Source organism: Anomaloglossus baeobatrachus, chromosome 7 (assembly GCF_048569485.1).
Source record: "Anomaloglossus baeobatrachus isolate aAnoBae1 chromosome 7, aAnoBae1.hap1, whole genome shotgun sequence".
In the NCBI taxonomy this organism is placed as follows: domain Eukaryota; kingdom Metazoa; phylum Chordata; class Amphibia; order Anura; family Aromobatidae; genus Anomaloglossus; species Anomaloglossus baeobatrachus.
In genome coordinates, this window is record NC_134359.1 from 110,350,037 (window position 1) to 110,367,352 (window position 17,316).

Here is a 17,316-nt window from a genome sequence, read left to right on the forward strand (position 1 = left end):
TATCATAATTCATGTTTTATAACGCACCCCCATAGTCCTCCATGTATAAAGTAGCCTCCATAGTCCTCCATATATTATAAGGTAGCTCCCATAGTCCTATATGTATTACAATGCAGCCCCATAAACCTGCATATTGTATTATGCAGCCCTATACTCCTCCATGTATAATGCACCCATATAGTCCATGTATAAGGTGTCCTTCATGTTTATTATGCAGCCCCATAGACCTCCATGTATAATGCAGCCCCATATACCTCCATGTATCATGCAGCCAGTCCCCCCCAGGGCCTCCATGTATCATGCAGCTATACCCCCCCAGGGCCTCCATGTGTCATGCAGCCAGCTTCCCCCCCCAGTGCCTCCATGTGTCATACAGCCAGCCCCCCAGGGCCTCCATGTGTCATGCAGCCAGCCCCCCACGGCCTCCATGTGTCAAGCAGTCAGCCCCTCCAGGCCTCCATGTGTCATGCAGTCAGCCCCTGCAGGCCTCCATGTGTCATGCAGTCAGCCCCTCCAGGCCTCCATGTGTCATGCAGTCAGCCCCTCCAGGCCTCCATGTGTCATGCAGCCAGCCCCTTCCCCCCGGGGCCTCCATGTGTTATGCAGCCAGCTCTCCCACGGCCTCCATGTGTCATGCAGCCAGAACCCCCCCCCAAGGACTCCATGTGTCATGCAGCCAGCCCCTCAGTGCCTCCATGTGTCATGCAGCCAGCCCCCCCCAAGGGCTCCATATGTCATGCAGCCAGCTTCCCCCCCAGGGCCTCCATGTGTCATGCAGCTGACTCGCCCACCCCAGGGCTATGGGACACCCGGTGCCGGGCCGGACTAGTCCGGGGGTCGTCAGTGGTGGCGGGGCCCGACTCCGTGGCCCTGGTGGTTGTCAATTAAATATGGCTGGTGACTTGGGAGTAATTAAAGTTTTTTTTATTTCGTGACGCCACCTGTGGTTTGCAGCTATTAAGCCGCCGCTGCTGTGTGAGGCCTCCGGTGTGATGATATGGCAGCAATGGTGGTACTGCTCCCCACAGGTGGAGCTGTGCCCCGGGGACACTGTTGGTGCTTATTAGTGTCTATGCAGAGAAATAACTGAGGCAACACCAGGGGTGCAGTTTCAAGGTCTTTACTCACAGTTCTTGTCAAGGCCTGCAGGAGCCTTTGGACTGCTGGGACCACCGTCAGGGACCTCTGCCGATCCCGGGTAGATCTGGGGGTTGATGCCAGTGCACCCCTCTAATTGTGTCCTTTCTCAGCTGACTTCACTGACCACCAGCTCTGAAGCTATCTGTGGCCCTGGAATCCCTTCGTTCCCTGCTTGGTGTCACCTGGACCCTCCGAGTCCCAGGGTCTTCACCAGGAAGCGTCACTTTCTTCTTTCTTTAGCTCCTGCCTGACTAGAGCTCTTCTTCTACTCTCTGTTTCTCTCCTTCTCTGTTGCTTTCTTTCTCTGTTGCGGACACTCTGAACTCACAGAGCTCCTTTCTCTTTCACAGCTACATGCTGGCTCCTCACTCTCTCACTCTCTGAGGTAAACTGAAACTCTGAGCTTCCTCTCTGCTCTACACTCGGCTGGCTCTTCCCACCCCCCGGTTGCTAAGCTACCACCCTATGGGAGCAGGGATGGGTCTTACGGCCCCTTTCAGCATGCAGCATGGGAGGGTTGCTGCCACTGTCCCTGGTCCCAGTGTGTGCCTAGCAATAGGTGTAGTGCAGTTTTACCTGTGAACTGGCATGTACCCCTTTCCTTACCCAGGATGGGACATCACACCTCTGACTGGGGTGCAATGTCTCTGTGGCGACGGAAGCCTCAGGGGCGCCACACTCCCCCACAGCGAATCCCAGCACGTCCTCGGGCTGAAACAACAAAAACAATGGAAGAAACTGCAAAATTTTGTTATGCATAAAACATTAAAACTTTAGGACATTACATCCCTTTATGGGAGGCACATAAATAACACATTCACCGGGGACCACATTCCAGTCCAGTGTCCCGGTAACACATAAACGGGGGGGGTCATCTTCAAAAAGAACAGGGGACAAGGATTCAGGAATAGGGTGTCATCTTCAAAAAGAACAATGAGCAGACATTCAGGGGCTATGTACTGTCCTGACTCCATTAACTCCTTGTCGTCCTCCACCAGGGGCTCCGACCCTTGATGGCGCCCACTGGGACTCCGACCCAGCGACGGTCAACAAGTCAGACAAGGTTCTTCTCCTTCCACCTCTTGTGCTGGGTGGCGTCTCCTGGAGAACTTAGGGACGTTCAACAAAGGCAGGAGGCATTATTTCTGGAGCAGGTCCTTTAAAACTTTCAACTCGAACGTTTAACTTCAGGGGTTAACTTACGGATGCGGTTACCATTGCAGAGGACCGTACTGTGCCAATGTCGTACGGGACACCGGACTTCTTCTCCAGGCACAATACATCCCCGGGCTCTGAACCTCCAGCGGGAACGGTGGCGGGGGCAGCGTACACGGTACCTCTTGATCCCGGAGTGGTGCTTCACAGGGCTCACTCGTCACGGTGCTGTCGGGTCCTGGCTCCCTGCTGAGGAGGGATGCCGTGGGGGTCTGCGTGGCTTTATCTTCACGCGACACGGCTGCTGCGGCGGCCCTCTGTTCCTGGGCCCACACCACGGCGACCATCCTCCGGACTTCCGCCTTCCAGTCGAGCACCTGCTGAAGCGTCTGTGCTCTCACCCGGACACAGAATCGACTCAGCTCCCGCTCCAACCAGCCAGCGGTTCCCGCGGGGAGCTCACTTGGGCCGCGATCCTCCACATCAAAAGCCACTCCGCCTCCTCCACTTCGGAATCCCGCCATGCCGCCGACAGGGCTGAACGCAGACATCTTACGTCCGCTCTCCATAGCGGGCACCTCTTTGCGCTCTTCCTTGCAAGATCTAAGGGGGCGGGGCTTACTTTCACGCTCTTTCTGCAGGCACGCCCCTCTTCTTCCCGCGCTCAGCCAGGCTAATAGCGGCAGATTTTTCAGTAAAACACAGTTCTTTCACAGTCTTTTCAGGCGCACAGTACCCGGTGGGTCCGGGCACGAAATCCTGTTCGTGACGCCAAAATTGACTCGCCCACCCCAGGGCTATGGGACACCCGGTGCCGGGCCGGACTAGTCCGGGGGTCATCAGTGGTGGCGGGGCCCGACTCCGTGGCCCTGGTGGGTGTCAATTAAATATGGCTGGTGACTTGGGAGTAATTAAAGTTTTTTTTATTTTGTGATGCCACCTGTGGTTTGCGGCTATTAAGCCGCCGCTGCTGTGTGAGGCCTCCGGGGTGATGATATGGCAGCAATGGTGGTACTGCTCCCCACAGGTGGAGCTGTGCCCCGGGGACACTGTTGGTGCTTATTAGTGTCTATGCAGAGAAATAACTGAGGCAACACCAGGGGTGCAGTTTCAAGGTCTTTACTCACAGTTCTTGTCAAGGCCTGCAGGAGCCTTTGGACTGCTGGGACCACCGTCAGGGACCTCTGCCGATCCCGGGTAGATCTGGGGGTTGATGCCAGTGCACCCCTCTAATTGTGTCCTTTCTCAGCTGACTTCACTGACCACCAGCTCTGAAGCTATCTGTGGCCCTGGAATCCCTTCGTTCCCTGCTTGGTGTCACCTGGACCCTCCGAGTCCCAGGGTCTTCACCAGGAAGCGTCACTTTCTTCTTTCTTTAGCTCCTGCCTGACTAGAACTCTTCTTCTACTCTCTGTTTCTCTCCTTCTCTGTTGCTTTCTTTCTCTGTTGCGGACACTCTGAACTCACAGAGCTCCTTTTTCTTTCACAGCTACATGCTGGCTCCTCACTCTCTCACTCTCTGAGGTAAACTGAAACTCTGACCTTCCTCTCTGCTCTACACTCGGCTGGCTCTTCCCACCCCCCGGTTGCTAAGCTACCACCCTATGGGAGCAGGGATGGGTCTTACGGCCCCTTTCAGCATGCAGCATGGGAGGGTTGCTGCCACTGTCCCTGGTCCCCGTGTGTGCCTAGCAATGGGTGTAGTGCAGTTTTACCTGTGAACTGGCATGTACCCCTTTCCTTACCCAGGATGGGACATCACACCTCTGACTGGGGTGCAATGTCTCTGTGGCGACGGAAGCCTCAGGGGCGCCACACAGCCAGCCCCCACCCCCTCCCCCTAGGGCCTCCATGTGTCATGCAGCCAGCTCTCCTACGGCCCCCATGTGTCATGCAGCCAGCCCCCCAGGGCCTCCATGTTTCATGCAGCCAGGCCCTTCAGGGCCTCCATGTGTCATGCAGCCAGGCCCCTCCCAAGGACTCCATGTGTGATGCAGCCAGGCCCCCCCAAGGACTCCATGTGTGATGCAGCCAGGCCCCCCCAAGGACTCCATGTGTCCTGCAGCCAGGCCCCCCCAAGGACTCCATGTGTCCTGCAGCCAGCCTTCCCGTGCACTCACTGATTTATTAAAAAAAAAAAAAAAGTACTCACATATCTTCTCCTTCCACCTCACCTCTGTGCTCTACTTGTTTCATTGCTGCTTGTCGTCACTATTGTCCTCGTTCCCCCGTGGCTCTGGTCGGCGTCCTCCTGTGCTCTCACCACACACAGCAGTCGCACAGGAGTGACGTAACCACGCAGGCACGGGGGAAGACTGATGTCGCGTCGCTCTATGCAATATCAAAGCAGCGTGCGGCGACGGGAGCGCGGTGACGCCACCGCTGATACCAGGCAGGCGGTGACCAGGTCATATGGCGGGGTCCGCGCCACGTGGTATGCGGCAGAACAGCGCAGCTCCTCTCTCACAGAAAGGAGCTGACTGCTGATCTGCCGGGCGGCCGCGGGCCCCAAACCGCCTGGGCCCGGTTGCAATGGCGACCGCTGCGACCGCAGTAGTTACGCCCCTGGCTCTAATAAATATGTATCACTTATTATACTTTTTTACTTTTACAATACTTTCACACTTTGACCAGATTCAGTGGTATAAAGACATCCATGTTGGTTGGCCAAGATAAGGGAGGAATGGAGGAATGGGAAGCTATCCTAAATTTGGAGCACACAATATCTATAGCACAGTCAAGGGCTCATGGCACGTATGATTGTATCAATACGCTCCGCCAGCAGTTACCTCCTAGACAGAGATTGATTGCTGATAGTTACCAGCACTACAGTGCAGATATATCGCTGTACTCTTCTATGGCACCATGCTCTGCAAGGAGATACAGAGCAGTACATGGATTTTAATATTGGTCTACAGTATTGACCTGTATTGTCCTCCATGTGCCTGGGGTTCACCTCCTTGGGACACTATATTCTGCTTTAACAATACTTTTTTTAGTACAGTATTGAAAAAATCATGCACAATATCCTTTGGATCATATGAAATATGCTCAGAACTTCTCAAAGTTAGGGAAGCATAGTATACTCACACTATCCATTACTTTCACAACATATCTGGTCTAAAATGTATGGGTATGGAGATATTAAAGGAGTTGTCTGACATTAGCTTACCAAAAAATTTTGAGTTTATCTCTACATTGTTATTTTTTGTTTTCTAACTTTTGTTCCTCTTGAATTATCTCTTTTATTCTCTGCAGCTCTTTGTTTACATTCAGCTCCAGCAAACATGACCACTTCCTGTGCTAAACCTCCCAGTCAGAGCTGGCATCGCCCAGCCTCAGTGTCCAGCCCCGCCCACTGCCAGCCCCGCCCTCTGCCCGCCCTCTGCACACACATTCCATGTCAGTATTCTGCCCCAGCACCTGACCTGTTATCACTCTAACAATGGATATAACAGCCCCACATCGGGCTCTGCACACCACACACACACATATCGGGCTCTGCACCCCACACCACATCAGGTTCTGCAACCCTCCCCCCTACACACACACACACGCACACACACGGCGCTCTGTACCGACTGACCCCCCTCACCATCGTTCGGTACCGAACCCTACCCCCATAGGGAACACATGTAGGCTACATTCACATGACCGTTCCGTTTTTGCGGTCCGCAAAAACGTTCCATTTTTTTCACGGATGCATCCGTGTGCCTTCCAATTTTTTTGCAGACCGCAAAAAACGGAAGCAGGAAGAAAGATAAATAGATGAGTAGATATAGAGATGAATAGATAGATATAGAGACAGAGAGATAGAGGGATGAATGAATGAATAGAGGGAGGGATAGATAGATAGATAGATGTAATGTTCTGGAGGTGGATTCACGGGACCGTGCACTGGACTCCCCCAGAGAGGCAACCAAGAGCTAACCATTATACAGGGACTGACTGGTCACCCCACCAGAGGTCATAAATGCATGGCAGCCGGAACACAGGGAGTACGGGGTACGGGTCCTTCAGAGATCAGCACGTGAGATGACTAATAGTCCAACGGAAACCAGAAGCAGGACAGATGAAGGGAACCGGGTACAGGTACCGAGTAGTCACAGCCGACGGGGTCCGGATCCAGTGGGCCATGCAGACTGGAGCTTCCAGGTAAAGTCCAGGTGACGGGTTCAGGCTGACGGGAGATGGCAGGATCCTCAGCACAGTCACCGGGACACCTCATGGGTAATCGGCACTCTGGGACCAGGTCATGACGGCAGACGGGCTCTGCGGAAGAGACAGGGTTAATCTGGGTACAAGACACAGAGGGACCTGAACACCTAGCTATGGGAACAGGTTGATCAGGCACTGCCCACATGGAAAGGAAGTCTTAATATACCCTGTACCTGTAATTGACCGTATCCTGTTTCCAGGACGCTGGCCCTTTAAGAAGAGGTGAGTGAACGCGTGCGCGCGCCCTAATGCGCATGCGCGAGGCTCGTGTGCCAGAGACCAGAGCAGGAAGCGGTGCAGGAGATGCAGGGGGACCAGACAGAGTGTCCTGGGTTGCAGGGAGATGCCGGGACCGGTGGGCAGGAGGCACGGAGGACGCAGAGGAGGGAGAGTGAGGGGGGCAGCCGTGGGCAGAAGGACCGGGAACCGGAGCGGTGAGTGACAGACGGCGCCGGGACCCGGGGAGCATGACAGTAGAGGAAGATAGATAGATAGATGAGAAAGGCATATAATGTCCTACCCCCCTGCATATTCTAAACTGGCACCCTTTTGTGACTTTCATGTGGCACTAAAGGGTGCTTAGCCTTGTATTTAGCCAAAAAATAAATAATTAAAAAAAAAACTACGTGGGATCCCCCCTGTCTTTTGTAGCCAGCTAGGGTAAAGCAGACGGCTGCAGCCTGCAAACCACAGCTGGCAGCTTCACCTTGGCTGGTAATCCAAAACACAGGGCACCCCACATTGTTATTTAAAATTAAATAAATAATTTAAAACAAAAAACACAGGGTCCCCCCCAAATTGGATCACCAGCCAAGGTAAAGCAGACAGCTGTGGTCTGGTATTCTCAGACTAGGGAGGTCCACTGTTATTGGACACTCCCCAGCCTAAAAATAGCAGGCCACAGCCGCCCAAGAAGTGGCGCATCCATTACATGTGCCAATCCTGGCGCTTTGCCCCAACTCATCTCGTGCCCTGGTGCAAACGGGGTAATATATGGGGTTGATGCCAGATGTGTAATGTCACCTGGCATCAAGCCCTGGGGTTAGTGATGTCATGGCATCTATCAGATACCTGACATCACCAACCCAGTCAGTAGTTAAAAAAAAATAGACAACAAAAAAAGTTTTATTTGAAAAAACACTCCCCAAAACATTCCCTCTTTCACCAATTTATTGAAAAGAAAAACAAATCCGGGTCTGGCGTAATCCAGTAAGGGGGGCCCATGACGATCCATACCATAGTAAATGTCTCAGTCAATGAAGAACAGAAGGTTCCCCATTGGCTGGGAGAGTAATGCAGTGACCTGAGCTAACATCAATAGGTCAGCCCAGGTCACTGCAGGGGATGACGAGCGCTGATGTCAGGAGGTTAGATGAGATCATTACCTGCTGTGACGATCTCCTGCAGAGCTGACGTCAGCGCTGTCACTGACTTCTATGCCCGCCGCGATTGCGGTAGTATCGCCCGTGACGTCACCGCTAGTGACGTGAGAACGCAGCGGGCATAGAAGGCAGTGACAGCACTGACGTCAGCACTGCAGGAGATCGTCACAGCAGGTAATGATCTCATCTAACCTCCTGACAGCAGCGCTCATCATCCCCGCGGCTGCCCGCACTGCAGTGTGAGAAGTTGCTGATACTGCAGTGCACTACTGCAATATCAGCACTCTGGGGCTGGAGCGGGACACAGACCGCACGGGCACTCCTGCTATCCTGAGCAGGGGGCCCGGTGCTGGCGGTGACACCGTGGGCGGGGAGAGAACGGGGTACGGGGGAATGTGTGGGAGGGTGCAGGGAGGGGGGCGGGGACTCCATGCACTGTAGCCGCCCAGCAGGGCGGCAACATGCTGTTCCCAGATTTGCATGTCAACATGGTCCTGCCCATGTTGATATGAAATGACCGGAAGCAGCAAAATCGCGGCAAGAGCGGTCACATGACCGCTCTGAGCCGGGGGAGAGGGGCTGACAGCAGGGCAGGTAAGTGCTCACTATCTACTTACCTGCCCCAATGTAGCCCAATAGGGTAATAATAAAAAAAAGTCAAAATAAGCCGGATAACCCCTTTAAGAATAAACCAGACCCTCTTAAAGAATCCCGCACCCGCGGTAAAAAAAATGCACAAAAACCGCAGTGAAATCCGCATGCGGTTTACCGCGGATTTACCGGGGATTTAATGTGGATTTACTGCGGATTTGCCGCAGGTTGATCCCTGTTGAATTTTACCATTATCTATGGCAAAAAACGCAGGTACCTGTGCAAAAGAAGTGACATGCTCATTAATTCTGCAGTGAAAAATCCGTGGGTATAACAAAACGCAGTGTGCGCACAGCATTTTTTAAAACCCATAGGATTTGCTGGGGAATGACTGCAGCAAGGTTAGACACATTTTCTGCAGCAAATCAGCGGCAAAATCCGCAGTAAATCCGCAGCGTGTGCACAGGGCCTTAACTAGGTTCTTCCCTAGGTAGCAATTACATATTTGAGGACAATTACTGTGGTTTGGGCACATTGTGGGGCTCAGAAGGGGCCAGTTGGCTTTGGGAGTATGATTTTACTGGACTGGTTTTTGGGAGCCATGGTGCTTTCCAGCTCCTTTAAGGTACTTGTTTTTTTTCCGTTGACAGATGACAGAGCTCAGTAGATGAGTTGAAGTTTTTATATGGGTGGTACAGAGCTCAGCATTCAGTGAACTGCTAGAGCTCCATAGTAGCTCAGTGGTTAGCACTGCAGTCTTGCAGCACTTGGGTCCTGGGTTCAAATCCCACCAAGGAAACCATCTGCAAGAAGTTTGTATGTTCTCTTTGTGTTTGTGTTAGTTTCTGCCAACACTCCAAAGACAGACTGATAGGGAATTTAGATGGGCCCCTAATGGGGGCAGTGTTGCTGATGTATGTAAAGCGCTGTTGAATTAATAGCACTATATAAGTTAATAAATATTATTATTATCTGCAGCAGATAAAATAGGGATTTTATCAAAACTGCAGCATCCAGTCCAGTAAGTTACACATTGCTGGAATCAGGGTCTATGTCCTTACTTCATAGTGCTCTCAGATGAGGTAGCAAAACCTGATGTCACATTCACTCCAATTTCTGCAAAGAAATGAAAAGTACAGAACCGCCAGCAACATATTTCTAGCAGTGCTTAGACAGTGATGTTGGTCTGTACAGGAGCATTTATTTACCAAGTGAGAGATTTGGTAAGAAAATACAGTGCATGAAAAACATATTTATTAGGAAAACCAAATTACTCCCCAGTGAATAATTCTTATTTCTGATTGAAATGTTCTGTACATTAAATTATGCATTACATAGTACACTTAGGGGCACTTTGCACACTACGACATCGCAGGTGCGATGTCGGTGGGGTCAAATCGAACGTGACGCACATCCGGCATCGCTCTCGACATCGTAGTGTGTTAAGCATTTTTGATACGATTAACGAGCGCAAAAGCGTTGTAATCGTATGATCGGTGTAGCGTCGGTCATTTCCATGAATTGGGAAAGACCGATGTTACGATGTTGTTCCTTGTTCCTGCAGCAGCACACATCGCTGTGTGTGAAGTCGCAGGAGCGAGGAACATCTCCTACCTGCGTCCAGCCGGCTATATGGAAGGATGGAGGTGGGCGGGATGTTTACGTCCCGCTCATCTCCGCCCCTCCGCTTCTATTGGCTGCCTGCCGTGTGACGTCACTATGATGCCGCACGACCCGCCCCCTTAGGAAGAAGGCGGTTCGCCGGCCAGAGCGACATCGCAAGGCAGGTGAGTGCATGTGAAGCTGCCGAAGCGATAATGTTCGCTGCGGCAGCTATCACCATGACATCGCAGCTGCGACGGGGGTGGGGACTATCGCGCTCGGCATCGCAGCATCGGCTTGCGATGTCGTAGTGTGCAAAGGGCACCTTAGGCTACGTGCCGACAGTCCAGGCATGCTACATCTTGGATGCAGCATGTCCTTCACTGCTTGTGCTCTCCGCAGGAGACCGCAGCTGCTTGTGCCCATGATCAGGGTTCGGGCCTCTGTAGTCTTTCTCCCTGCGGAAAACACTCCCAGCTCCGCAGCAATAAATTCACATTTTACGGCTTGGGAAGCCGCACCACAGGTCAGTTTACACTACAGGAAAAATAAGCACAGTGAGCATGGGATTTCTCGAAATCCTTCCACTGTGCTCGTACTGTACACCGCAGAGTTTTGGACGCAGTGAAAACACGTGAACCCTAATTGTGGGCACGTACCCTTAGACTCAGAACTAAAGGACTGCACCTTGTATTTTTATGATACCCAGTTATAATAATTGCTATAATGTCCAATGGAAAAAAATGAAATATCAGTGATGACCCATGCAAAGAAGCAAATTTTCTAACTACAGAAAAAGAGTCAAGAATAAAATATGAATTCAGAAAAGTAATACTTCCCACTTCTATGTGTTTGTGTTAGCTCCTTTACCCAGTGCCTCTATGTTTGGACCTGTCAACCGCAACACTTGAGATTCCTACAGTGAGTCCTTATTGTAACACTATAGCGGGACTCTCAGGTCCAGAACAGAACCTCATGCAGTTCACACTGGCAAAGAAATCAAACCATAGATGTCCATAAATTTAGTAAAGTCTAATAGTGAGAAATGATACAGAGAAGAAGTATTGAACACGTTTAATGAAATTTATTTCACACATCGAACAAAAGCCTTTGTTGGTGATGACCACTTCAAGATGCCTCCTGTATGGAAAAACAAGTGACATGAATTGCTCAAGTGTCACTTTTCCCCATTCTTACACACCATCACTCTTCAAATCCTGAAGGTCCCGTGAGATCCTTCTATGAACGCTGGGCTTTAGTTTTTCCCATACATTTTCTGCTGGATTTAGGTCAGGTGATTGGCTTGGCCATTTTACCAGATTTATTTGCTTTCTCTGAAACCAATTGAGAGTTTGCTTGCCTGTGTGTTTGGGATCATTGTCTTGCTGAATTGTTCACCCTAATTTCTTCTTCATCATCCTGGTAGATGGCAGCAGATTTTTATCAAGAACGTGTCGGTATATTTGTCCATTTATCCATCCTTCGATTATAAGAAGTTTGCCAGTGCCATATGCAAAAAACAGCGCCACACCATGATGATCCCACCAGCAAACTTTACTGTTGCTATGGCGTTGTTGGGATAATTTATAGTGCCTTTTGACCTCCATACACAGTGTGTATTATGGCATCCAAGAGTTCAATTTTGGTCTCATCTGACTAGAATATTGTCTCCCAGTATTATTCAGTCTTCTCTAAATGTTGTTGAGCAAAGTTTAAACAAGCGTGAACATATTTGTTCAGCAATGGAGTTTTTCCAGGTGAGCATGCACATAGGATGTGTAGATTGAGTGCATTACTTATTGTTTTATTTTAAACAATTGTATCTAATGATTCCAGGTCTTTCTGTAACTCTACACAGGTGATTCTTGGATCTTGGACAGCTCTTGTTATAATTCTTTTCACTCCTCTGTCTGAAATCTTGTGGGGAGCACCTGGTCGTGGTCGGTTTAGGATGAAATTATGTTCTTTCCACTTCTGGATTATAACGCCAACAGTGCTCACTCATTTTTAGTAGTTTAGAAATTCTTCTGTAACCAATGCCATAACTCTGTTTTGTAACATAAGGTTGGGAAGGTTTTGAGACAGCTCATTGGTTTTACCCATCATGAGATGTTTCTTGTGTGGCACCTTGGTAATGAGACACCTTTTTACAGGCCATCGGTTTAGCTGATATTATTTTTCACTAAGGGGCAGGATTTCTTTCAAAACACTGATAGATTTCAGCTGGTGTCATGACTTTCCATTGCATTTTTCACCTCACTTTCTTCACATGTTCAATACTTTTCACTGTGTCATTTTTCATTATTACACATATCTTAATTTATGGACATCTATGGTTTGATTTTATTGCCTGTGTGGCTTGGATGGGTTGTTACCAACATCTGGTGAGAAATTCTTGTCAATAGCACCTTTATAAATATATTTACTTAGAAAATTGGTGACATGTTCAATGCTTATTTTGCCCACGGTGTTATGTGTATCAAGTATCAATAGGATGAGCCATGTCAGCCAGACACTGAAGGTAGAATATATCATCCCCTCTATATTTTCTGCTGATAAAAAGTTGCTCACAACTTGTTTCAAGTAGTACTTGTGCAAAAGCATTGCAACTTTTTGTCTCTTTACCAACAAGACTTTAAAAAAAATATCTATCTATCACCATGCGATATATGTATTAATTTACCCTGAACCCAGCATCTTCTAACAGAATGAAACTAGTGTAAAAATTTGCAAGCTGATGTGACTGCAGCATGTATGGAGTGCCCCTGAGGCTTCAGTTGCCACAGAGGTACTGTATCTCAGCCAGAGGTGTGGTGCCTCATCCTGGGTAAGGAAGAGGTCATCCACCAGTGTACACACAAACACACAACACCCTCAATTAGCAGCTCCCCACCAGGCCAGGGTTAGGGCTTGGTGCCACTAAGCTATGTATAGCTAGCCACTGGTGGTGGTACCTCCCTCCCCCTATTCCGACCCAGCCTGGGGGTGGAGGCTAGTGAATGGGGGGACACGTTAGAAAGAGAGAGTAGAGAAGGAGCAGTGGAGGAGTGAAGACCTGTGGTCTGGAGCTGCTGCAGCTCGGCACAGGCACAAGAGAGAAGGAGTCCTAGAGCCCATGGGGAGTATGCCATACCCCCGTGGTCTCGTTCCACATACTACACATTGGAGTGGAGGGACTTTGACCTCAAACGGGGATCTGGTCCCTAGGCTAGAGGAGAAGAACCAATGTGCTCATCTAGTAAAACCGGAGGCTAAGGATACAGCTATTACCGAAGCCAACTCCGCACCTGAATCCGCTGGAAAGTGACCATAGAGGGCAAGGGACAGAGTTTGAAGCCACCCTGTAGGGTCCGCGGACACAGGCTCAGGGCACTGTGTGCGTAGGTGCGGGACAGGAGGCAGAGAAATCAGTGCAGGAAGACGACCAGGGAAGGAACATAAGAAGGGTGCACTGGTCTTGATCTCTGAACTACTCTGGATCGACTGGGGCCCATCACTGAGGAACCCAGCACTCCAAAGGCGGTCACTGACTAGTCGTGTTACCTTGGAACCTGCTACAGTGCGTAAAAACCTTGAGACTACATCCCTGTATCGCACTGTTATTCACCTGTGCCTCCGGCCCTACACCCCCGCCATTACAGACTACTACTCCCAACAGCCCTGGGGCCCAGCTCTACCTGTGGATAGTGATTCCAACTCTGCTGTGTCACCACCGGCTCCAGGGGAAACTGAACTGCAGCGGCGGCACCTATCTTGCCGCATACCACAGGTGGCGTCGCAACATCTCCCTTGTAAATATAATCCCCACCATCATCAGCCATTAAACGACACCGCCGGGCTCATGGAACCAGTCCCTGTCGCCGTGACATCCTCCCAGACAGAACAGAGTTGCGGCCCGGTAACGAATAATCCCCAGATCCCCAGGCCCCGGTACGGGCATGTCATATACATATCATAAGAGTGCAGCAGCACCAAGTGAATCCAAATATCTGCAAATATTGAATGTATGAATTGTAAACTTCATTACCATGTAAAATATAAAACATTGAGGCATATAGTGCACTTTTTGAACTGTATATATTTAGCCTGCACCTTAATTCTTTAAGAAGATGTTGGTCAGATTTGTTTTTTTCATGTAGTGACTGCCTAGAGATGTCTGAGCTTTCCCCATCAGTCTACGGCAGGGGTGGGGAACTTTTTTTCTGGCAGAGGCCATTTGGATATTTATACCATCAGTTGGGAGCTGTGCAAAATTATAAATTTGAAAATTATCTTGCTATATTTGATCAAACATTTAATTTACACACCCTTAATGTGATGTTTGGAGTTGCTTCTCTTTGGTGAGGTGTGTGATGATAGGTGGTATTGATGTTGTTACTCACAACAACTTTACAAATAATTTTGAAAAGTACTTGCATAGAACATGTATGTAAAATTGTCCAAATTCCATCAAGAAAACTCATTGGAATTTCATCAGTGTGTTATCCTTGTTCATTTTTTATGTCTGTGTTACATCCATGTGGGATTCATTTGTATACAGGATATCTACATTCATAAATGTTTATGATTCTAGGTTAATAATGGAAATGTATCTTTAAAAATCAGATGTCACATGGATGTTCTGTGCAAGATCCAATTTTTTTTTTTTTACGCACCCTTAGATGAGAATGGGCAAGTCTCATCTAAAGGGGGATTTACACGCTGCGACATCGCTAATGCGGAGTCGTTGGGGTCACGGAATTTGTGACGCACATCCGGCCGCATTAGCGATGCCGTTGCGCGTGACACCGATAAGCGATTTTGCATCGTTGAAAAAACATGCAAAATCGCTAATCGGCGACATGCGGGTCCATTCTTAAAAATCGTTACTGCAGCAGTAACGAAGTTGTTCCTCGTTCCTGCGGCAGCACACATCGCTGCGTGTGACGTCGCAGGAACGAGAAAGCTCCCCTTACCTGCCTCCCGGCTGCTATGCAGAAGGAAGGAGGTGGGTGGGATGTTACGTCCCGCTCATCTCCGCCCCTCCGCTGCTATTGAGCGGCGGTTCAGTGACGCTTCAGTGACGTCGCTGTGACGCCGCACGGACCGCCCCCTTAGAAAGGAGGCGGTTCGCCGGTCACAGCGATGTCGCCGGACAGGTAAGTATGTGTGACGGCTCTGGGCGATGTTGTGCGGCATGGGCAGCGATTTGCCCGTGTCACGCAACAGATGGGGGCGGGTACCCACATTAGCGATATCGGGACCGATATCGCAGTGTGTAAAGTAGCCTTAAGGCCTTTTTCACATTGTGTTCTGAACTCCGTTCAGTGGTCCCGTCGGGGCTTCCGTTCCATTCTGTCTTGAAACATTTTCGGGAGTGTACACTTTCTGGAAGTGGACACCCAGATGTAGTAGACTTCATCTGGGTGTCCACCTCCGCAAAGCGTATACTCCCTAGAATGGTGCACGACACAGCACACGGTGACATTATAGACAATGGACACGTCTGCACATGCATCCGAAACCCATTTTGCGGAGGTTTTGGACGGAATCCATGACGGGACCAGTGAACGGAGATCAGAATGCAATGTAAAAGGGGCCTAAGACTGGTGCGAATTTTTTCTCATGGATGGTCGGAACAGGAGAGAAATTGGTCAATTGAACAGTCTTTTTGAATACAATGGGTCAGTGTGCTATCTGATCGGACAGCACACATCCGATTTATACACTCACCTGCATGAGACATGAGACATATAAATTTCTTTCTTAGTGCATCATTTTCATTTTACAACAACTGCACACATGATCAGACTCCAATATTTTACAGAGTGCTGTCTGCGCCACACAATTCCTCCAACATAGTGGAAGCTGTTGTTGTCAGTCCAACAAATTGTGGTAATAGTGCGAGTGTTAGGTTTCTCATCTGAAGTTAAATTATCGTAAAAAAAAGCATATACTACACATTATATATTTCTTTATACTGGGAGCCTAAGGATAACATACCACATTGCTTGTCTACAATAGGGTCCCTTTAAAACTAATGGTATTAGTTTGATAGGGACCCAACAAAAAGAGGTCGCCTTGCCGTTGGCTCTTGGGCTGACATAAAACTGGCCATTTGTGTGTGCTAAATATCTCAATTTTTACATATTTTTCATAGCAGTAATGCATGTTTTATACAAAAATAGGAAATAGTACCAGCACAAATCCGTAAAAAAATTTTTTTCAATTTTATTAAATGTAAAAAGTCATGAAAACAAGAAGGAACACTCTGGCCCAGAAATGTGTTACCTGTACCTGTCTTGTATCAGATTTTTTATGTTAATCCACCTACCTTCTTGTTTTTATGCCTTTTAGCATTAAATAAACTTGAAAAAATTTTTTTTACGGATTTGTGCTGGTACTATTTCTAGTTTTGGATTGTCCATGGAGCTGCTCTGCACCGTGCACTTTATTAGGTGAGCAGAAATGCTACTTTCTATAATGCATGTCTATATTCCCATTTTCATTGTTCCACATATGTTAGCACTACTGAGTGCAACTGTCTCCTTTTTGTTACTATATACTATTCTGTGACTCAAACGAATAATCTCATTTTTATAGGTGTTGGCGCCAGCCCTTATGTAATGAACTGTAACATTACTCTGGACTCACAGGACTTGTCCTCAGGAAAAGCTATAGCGGCTGCCATTCGTGAAAGAACAGGAGGGCTAAAAGGAGTGCAAGCAATGGCCTTCCCTAATAAAGGTCTGGTAGAGATAGCATGTAATGTTGAGAGCTTCACAGACATTACTGAGGGCATCTCTGGAGAGAAAGATGACAAATTTGTCTCCTATAAAATATGTGGAGATACCTTTTCTTATATATCCCCTCGACATATTGAAGCTAAAGTTCAATACTTGGCAGCTTCTAGAGGTATAAAGACAGTAGGAACCGCTCTTGTTGGATTCACACCCCAGAAGTGCCGGCTCACAGCAGAATATGCCATATCACATGGAATAAATGAATTCTGGAAAAGAAGACAAGGAGCTTTTATGTGAAAAAGTTTAGTAATAAAGTTTGACATATGGTACATCTTGTTCCAGTGGATTCATTTTTCTAAACATGCTATATAGATCTCCCTGATAGTGTTGAGTGCTGGTGGATGCTCTTACTAGCCCTAGTCACATTAGGTGGACCCCGAGCCGAGAGTATTTTGTTAGTAATGACACATTGTCTTCACTATACAGCGTAAAATAGATAATTTTAT

The 17,316-nt window shown here is 48.8% G+C and overlaps 1 protein-coding gene across 5 annotated transcripts in view; it reads left to right on the forward strand.

Annotated features, from left to right (window-relative positions):
* FTCDNL1 (formiminotransferase cyclodeaminase N-terminal like) overlaps nt 1-17,107 on the forward strand; it is a 116,041-nt gene extending 98,934 nt beyond the window's left edge. For all 5 annotated transcript variants that reach the window (XM_075317586.1, XM_075317589.1, XM_075317587.1 and 2 more), the window contains one exon: nt 16,671-17,107. In XM_075317586.1, the coding sequence (XP_075173701.1) occupies nt 16,671-17,107 (437 nt within the window). The remainder of the gene's footprint in view (nt 1-16,670) is intronic.
* The last annotated feature ends 209 nt before the right edge of the window (nt 17,108-17,316 follow it).